General features: G+C 35.4%; 1 protein-coding gene across 1 annotated transcript in view; it reads right to left on the reverse strand.

Moving 5' to 3' along the window:
• Positions 1-720: 720 nt before the first annotated feature.
• LOC778532 (adenylate cyclase type 6) overlaps positions 721-8,009 on the reverse strand; it is a 22,702-nt gene continuing 15,413 nt past the window's right edge. Inside the window, exons 17-27 of the mRNA XM_026837626.1 lie at positions 7,841-7,854; positions 7,607-7,688; positions 7,076-7,177; positions 6,024-6,188; positions 5,390-5,565; positions 4,587-4,713; positions 4,123-4,232; positions 3,700-3,856; positions 3,049-3,253; positions 2,577-2,701; positions 721-2,068 (exon numbers count right to left, since the gene is read on the reverse strand). Of these exons, the coding sequence (XP_026693427.1) occupies positions 1,928-2,068; positions 2,577-2,701; positions 3,049-3,253; positions 3,700-3,856; positions 4,123-4,232; positions 4,587-4,713; positions 5,390-5,565; positions 6,024-6,188; positions 7,076-7,177; positions 7,607-7,688; positions 7,841-7,854 (1,404 nt within the window). The 3' untranslated portion in view covers positions 721-1,927. The remainder of the gene's footprint in view (positions 2,069-2,576; positions 2,702-3,048; positions 3,254-3,699; positions 3,857-4,122; positions 4,233-4,586; positions 4,714-5,389; positions 5,566-6,023; positions 6,189-7,075; positions 7,178-7,606; positions 7,689-7,840; positions 7,855-8,009) is intronic.

Raw genomic sequence — 8,009 nt, forward strand, 5'->3', positions numbered from 1 at the left:
ACCATATACAGAATTTTCCGCATTCGCGTCGCATATACAACTGCGTAAACGTAAATTGTCAACAAAACCACAAACTTCGTGCAAAATTATTTTATTAGTAACGCACAACTTCTATATTTCTTATAACATTTGAAGGAAAATCTTACTTTTGAAACTGTCGCCCTTTTAAGTAGTGAGTTGGTCCATTTTATATGGTAAACCCCCAAAAAGGGAAAAAAAAAAATATTTTTTTTGGGTTTAAACCCCCCTGTTAAATCCCCCCTTTATCATTGTTTAATGGTGTCTATCTTTTACACTGTATTTTATATGGTGGTTACCGGAAAAACGAGTGATACAAATCGAAATTTACTTTTTATTTCTTAAGCTTTTATTTGTCCAGATAAAAAGAATAAACAAATCTGATAAACCGTTTTTCTGTACGAATGAATGTAACTTGCTTTCTACTAACGTTGTCGGAAAACGACAGTCCTTATAATACGGGTGCTGTTTCATACACCTTTTTATGTATGACTGGTATTTTAAACAACCCATTAGCAACCACTGGGTTGGAGCAATTGCCGTTAAGTGTCTTGCCCAAGGACACATACGCCCGCAATGGTAGCAGCTCTGGGCCTTGAATCCATTACCTCTGGATCAAAGGCAGGCGCGCTAACCATTTTGCCATGGCGCCGGACAACGAATAAAGGGTATGCTCTTCACTGCAATTAGGACTCCGCTGCATTGTATGCAAATATGGAATTTATTGTATAACACGTAAGCACATGTATTATCCCAATCTGATAGTTTCACAGTAGATACAAAAAAAACAGGAAAGCATAAGCACCGTTAGAAGCTGTCGCCACCCCGTCAATTGAAGAAAAGTGGGCGAAGCAACCGCAAAGTTAAAAATACTGATCCGCAAATGAAACTGTAGTAGCCACCCCAAGTATTGGGTGCTGGAAGTCGATAAAATGCAATGATTCTAAATCAATCAATTCTTGCAAGGAAATAAGTAAATAAAACGACAGGGCATTAGGAACCAATAAAACATGGATTCCACGAAAAACAGCACAGTTAATAAAGTGTAGTACGTGGTGGGGTAAAGCGGTTCGCGGCGCAAAATCTCTGCGTCAGAAGACCCCTGCATCTGGAGTCAAGTAGCACGGATTCGGGAAGGGGTCAGTGTTTTGGAATTTAGTTGTACTGTTTAATTAAGATGCCAGCACGGTAGTATGACAAGATATTCAGTTATAAAAAAAACAGTAGAGTTTGGTGGGTTTTGACAGGCACTGTAAAGTTGTATTGAATGAATGAAAGTAACCTACTTTATCCTCGCGTGGCGGGAAAATGACAGTCATTAAACATGGGTGTTCTGTTTCATACACCTCATGGCAGGTTACGAGTAACCAAGTATGTTACTTTGTGAGTGATATTTTCATGTAATATTTGCATGAACCAATTGCTGTACTTTCAGCTAGGTTAACACAGTAAAACCAATTGCTTTGTCTGTAAGGAACATTGCATGTAATTAAGTACGCCTAAATCGACGCTGGAACTTGAGAATTGCTAGAAATATTTCGGCTCTTGGGATCTAACACTTGGGTGTTTTTTCGAGACTTTTCGGAGTGTATGCGACCAAGGACTGCTGTGCAAAGTTCAGACGCCGCATTCGAGGAGACAAAGTGAAATAAAGCATCTATATCGACATGTGACGACTAATAGGAAACAGGAATAGGGGCTTGTAGACGATTGTTGAACGCAGTGGTTGATGTGTAATCTTTTTTTAGAGGAAAGTGACGTCATTTTTTAGATGTAGCGTCATACAATGACAGAAGTCCGTTTTTTATGACGACACAGAAATTTCGCTTGAAACCTGAGTTTGCTTTTTTTGCCACTATGGTAGCGGAACTGAAAAACTGGTTAGGTTATGGGGGTTTTAATGACGTTATCAGCTCGTGGGTTCCTCGTTGGGCCGTGGGCCTTCGAGGAAATACGTCATCATGGTACCTTTCCCTTTAACAGGCACAAACCCGCGAGGAACAAAATCAAAACCCTTTGTTTTTAGGAGATTGTAAACGTCCTCTGAAACCTGGGTAGAAATTCAACAATTGAAATAAATGAATGAATCATAACTGTAACTTATCTTTGTGTGTCAAAGAAAACGACAGTCGTTATAAAATGGGTGTTCTGTTTCATACACTTCATGTCTGCTTACGAGTTATAACAACAACCCATTAGTGACCTCTAGGTTGGAGCAACTGTCGTTAAAGGTCTTGCCCAAGGACACATAAACACCGTATAGTAGCAATAAGCTTTGAACCTATATCCTCTGTTCCAAAGGCAAACACGAACTAATATCCTAAATTGTGAACCAAAAACAGGTGTATACTAGAACAGTAATAACCAAAAAATAAAAAATCACATCAAAGCTAACTGTAGCAAGTTTAGTCAAAGAAAATTGCAGAAATAAACCAATAATAATACTATTTCCTTCTGGCAGATGGCAATTATTTAATAAAGATTAAACGTCAGCTTGATCAATTTTACACAGTTTAAAATAATGTCAATTTTTAAAATTTTAGAATCTTAACAATTACCTGAATTTTGTCGTCTATACCAGTACTGTCCATTCTACTTGCAACGTTTACCGTATTGCCCCATATATCATATTGGGGTTTACGAGCCCCTATTACCCCTGCAACCACTGGTCCGCAGTTTAACCCTGGAAATAAAGGCTTGATTAGTTACAGACCAGATTCTGATAAAAAGCTATAAAATGCTTTATATGGCTTTATATTCAATAAAGTTAAAAAATAAACAGCAATAAACAGAAAATTGTTTGAACTATAACTGTCTTTTGCTTTTAGCTATACGCGCACAGAAAATCTACTGATTAATGTGTGGCTAGCAATTTAGACTCTTTGGTGACCACTGGGTTGAAGCAATTACTGTTAAGTGTCTCTACATACGCCCACAATGGTAGCAGCGATGAGCCTTGAGCCCATTACCTCTGCTGTACCACGGGGTAGAACAGCTTATACATAAAGTAACACCTGCCTTAAAGCTTACCTATTCTGAATTTGAAGTTATTAAACGAATGTGTATTGACAAATTTCAGCTGGTCTTGTAGTCGCATGGCAAAAACCGCGAGTGCTGAAATGTGGCTCATATTTTCTTTATCATAAGTTGCGCTATTTAGCCCCGACGAGACCATATATGTACTGCCCATCGTTTTGATTTTTTCAAGCTGGTAAAACTGCGGTTCACTAATGATCTAGAAATACAGAAGTGTTAGCTTTATGTACCTCCAAATATATATAGTAGGGTGGGGATGGACATCTTTTCATTTTATTTTCTCGTCCAATTTGGTAGTATCAAAAGAACATTCAAAGAATTATAAACCGATCCTCACGACTCCCATAGACTGTTGTTAATTGTTTAAAATACGATCAGGATATTTGGATATTATGTGCTAAAGGTGTCTCTTTCTACCCCACAGCATTATTTCTACTTGAAAACCCACTAGTTTCCAAATAGTTTCTAAAAAAAATGTCCCGTATTACATTAAAATGATATCAACTTTAACACTATTTTTAAATATTACGTGCTAAAGGTGTCCCTTCTTACCCCACCCACACTACTATATATCCCAGTTTCAAAATAGTTTCTTACATAAGGACCCATATTACTTTAAAATGTTATCAGTTTTTTTTTACTTACATTGTCAAAATCGGCGATAATTTCGTTGAGCAATCTCAGGCATTCGACGCCTTCATTATTTGCGTCTAATTCCATATAAAACTCAGAGAAATTGGTTATTGTTGCGAACATAACGGCGACACATTCACACGACTGGCAGTAAAGATCATCGTCATTTCTGTGACAAAAAGTTTGAGAACATTTAGTCAAAAATCTACATCACCACGCGAGGATAAATAAGTTACACACGTGGTAACTCGAAAGCGAGTACGAGGTGTATGAAACAAAACACATGTATTATAACGACTGTCGTTGCCCACCATGCTAGGATAAACAAGTAACAAACATGGTAACTAGTAAGCGGGCACGAGATGTATGAAACAGAACACACGACTGTTGTTCCCCTGCCACCCGAAAACAAAATACGTTACATTCTTTACTCACTTTTCTTTCTTATCAAGATAATACTTGGCTACATCTACAGGCAAGATATTGTGAATAAGTTTCCGGTTATAAGCTTGTTTCTTCACCATTTCTTCTCTTTCTTCAGCAGCCTGAATGTAATATATAATATATTAGTTCACTAATGCGTTTTCATTGTCAATTTCGACATGCATTTATTATTGTGGCTTTTAAAATGCCAAGCGTTATAGACATTTTAGTACTAACTTAACCAAAAATAAAAAAACACATTTTAATAGGGGAAAAATTAACAAAACCAAAAAAACAAAGCAATTTTTTATGGGGAAAAAATACCTCCGCAAGCGTACAAACTTAATAACTAAAATAACTAAAAAGAAAAAAACAGTTTTTTATCAGGGGAAAAAAATTAACTTGACTATTAAGAAAAACAATACTTTTTATGGAGAAAAAAAACTCTGCCAGAGTTAAGAATAAGAGCATTTAACCTGTTTGTTCCATAGAAAATCCATCCTCGCTGTGAGCTCTGCCTGTTGGCCTTGCATGAGCACCGCAGCAACGAACAGCATCAAAATGAACGGAGACATCAAACGTAGAGGTATCATCACGCTTTCTCTGTTGTGAAAAAAATGAAAAATTAAGCAAAACAAACAGAGTTAATATTTTGAATCTTGATAATATTGAACGTTTAGTTGTTGTATATAGCTCTTATAGGTTCTTAGGGCCATTACATATATTATAATTATTATAGAGTATAGTAGGGTGGGGAAGACAGGACACCTTTGGCACATATTATACAAATAACCTGATTGTGTTTTAAACAATTAACAACGGTCTATGGAAGTCGTGAGGATAAGGTTTTATAATATTTTCTGAATGTTCTTTGTTTACCACCATATGGGACGAGAAAATAGAATGAAAAATATGTCCCATTTTCCCCACTCTACTATATGTTAACAAAGCCCTAATTAATAAAGCCAGCGAGCATAAGAGAATTAGCAACAAAAATACATCCGTTAAACAGGCTACGCATAAAAACTATTAACAGAAAAATGCCACTAAAAGTAGTGACCGATTAAGCTCCCAAAAGCGATCGGAAGTCCAGGGCTGAGCATTTATTACAAGCTAAAATACACTGTCAAATTTGGATCCATTTACTTGCATGCTAAAATACATGCTGTATTTTTGTTACTTTTACGTACATGTTAAATTACTTAAAAAAGCAATCTTCATGGCTGGAAATTTTATTACATGCTAAAATACATGGTCAATTTTTGATACTTTTACTTACTCGAATGTAGCATGGTTCAGCAGATCAGCATTGTCAAACAACGTAGGGTTTACCAGAAGTACCAGCAACGTGTACAACACGGACTGGCTGAGAAGCAAAATTAATTTCGAGAATCCCGACGTACCAAGAAATTGGGCACAGGCAAGCATAGACAGCACCATGCTGTAAGTGAAGTACTGCAAAAAAAGTGGTTTATTTTATTATATAGTAAGGTGGGGAAAGATGGAACACCTATTCATTCTATTTTCTTATTAAACTTTTCGTTAAACAATTTTCTCGTTAAAATTTCTCATTAAATATTGCAAGTTTAAGGTGAGAACTAACATCTGCACAGTTTTTATTAAATGAATGTAAGTTGCTTTATACCCGCGTGGCTGAAAAACGAGTCTGTTTTAAACACCCCGTGACAGCTTACGAGTTACCACGTATGTAACTTTGTGGGTGATAGTTTTATGTATGGCTGATAATTTGGACAACCTATTAGTAACCACTGGGTTGGAGCAATTGCTGTTAAGTGTCTTGCCCGAGTAAACATACGCGCATAATGGTAGCAGCGACAAGCCTTGAATCCATTACCTCTGGTTATTAGAATGTATAAATCAGAAGAATAAAACTATACCACGTTTTTGCTTACCTGTGGAAAATGGCAAGATTGTGGTCCACATATCGTTGGTTTGCTTTCGTCCAACAATGTTATATTGAGTATGTCTGTTACGTTGGATGGGGTCAACGCAGTTGGAGTGACGTTAGCGAATTGTGCCGCGCATGTGCGTAAATCATGCGTAGGCAGAAAGAAGAACTGTATAATAATAATATAATCACTTTTATTTGTTTCTTCAATCACGGTAGCGAAGATTTAGAAATATTTTTAAAAAAGGACAAGATATAGCGACAAAACAAGAGTTGTTAAAACAAGCTTAGAATTAAAAACATATTTACATTTCATTGGAAGAAAATATGCGTGTTCGCTACACCTAGCAGACAAACAAGCACATTTATGTTTAATTATTATCAAGTTATTTATTCACATAGGTTAAAACACGCTTATACAGTTAAAAACATATTTACATTTCATTGGAAGAAAATAAGCGTGGTCGCTACACCTATGTTGTAATTTAAATTCAGAATATCTTAAAATTTATTAGGAGTGCGGTCCATAAAAAAACATACTTTAATACAAAACACCTCCTAAACCTTGGTCTGACGACTCAGTTTAGCTTGCTGACAATTTTCATTTACACTGTACTGGTTTGGTGGACTTTATAAAATTCAAAGCTTTAGAAACTTTGTCACGAATATTGGTAAATTTAAACTTGCTTTATTTTTTCTCACCTGTTGTGCTTTGTATCTGTGGATCCATTTTTCTTTTTCTGACTGTGACTTACAGACTCTTGACTTCAAAGTACTATTCTGTATGGTTTAAAATTCAATATATTTGGTAAAATTTCCTATTTTTTTCATATCTCAACAAAAAATATTTTGTATCATTTTTTTTTCCGACTTTTCTGAACTGGAAGTCTAGGTTTTTCTTTCCTTTGACTGTTTTTGACTTTTTTTTTAATTTCTTATTTTCTGACTATATTTTCCTATATCTCAACAAAAAACATTTTGTATCATCTTGCGATTTTTTTTCCACTCTTCTGAACTGGAATTTTCTTCACTGTTCTTGACAAAATTGATACGTACCATATTCCCCACTGCCATGCTTGAAATTAGGGCAATAATTGATACTGAGACAAAGGTGACAGCTTTACGTTTTATGCAGCTACAGTCGGACTTTTTCAGCATCTATTAAATAATATGAAAGTTATAGTTATAGCACTGTGGGGTAAGATGGATACTGTTAAAATATAATATCCAATATCTTTTAATCGTGTTATAAACAACTAACAACGTTTTTTTATTAGGTATTTTGATATGCAATTCTAAATACTTGATTTTTTACTATATTCTTTTTATTTAAATATTCTTTTTTTACTACCAAATGGGACAAAAAAGAGAATAACAACATGGGCCATCTTACCCAACCTGCTACAGTATGAAAAAGGTATTTAAGTGGAACAAACTAAAAAACAAATTTTCGTGTTTTTAACTTTGAAAAACTGCCCCCAATTTTTTTGATAGAAAAAAAAACAGTTTTTCTTGCTTTTAACTTTAGAAAATTGCCCCAACAATTTGTATATTTAATAGTTTATAAAATGGCACAGTGTTTCTTACCTTGTAACAGATCGTGGAAACCAGAAAGAAAGGAAGAATAAGACCTGCTGTCGCACAGTAGACGGCAAACATGCGTTGCTGACTAAAAATTTGACAGCAATGTTATTGAATTATACATATGTAATTACATACGTGATTACATGCAGCGCTGTCGTGGCATTTCAAAAGGATAACATACGCTCTATGCAATTACACAGCGTGTACTAGGTAATAGAATATGCCAAACCCAGTTACCATTGGCGTAGTGGCTGCAGAATTAAATTGGAAAGGGCTTGGTATTGTTTTCGATATGAAATTTTAATTTTCATTTGACTGGTATGCGTGCGAATTAGGATGAATGTATGGATTAAAAAAATTTGAAGCGAGCACCTGTCAAACAGCGGTAACCTGACCTTTTAAAGAA

This window comes from Ciona intestinalis, chromosome 14 (genome assembly GCF_000224145.3).
Source record: "Ciona intestinalis chromosome 14, KH, whole genome shotgun sequence".
Lineage (NCBI taxonomy): Eukaryota > Metazoa > Chordata > Ascidiacea > Phlebobranchia > Cionidae > Ciona > Ciona intestinalis.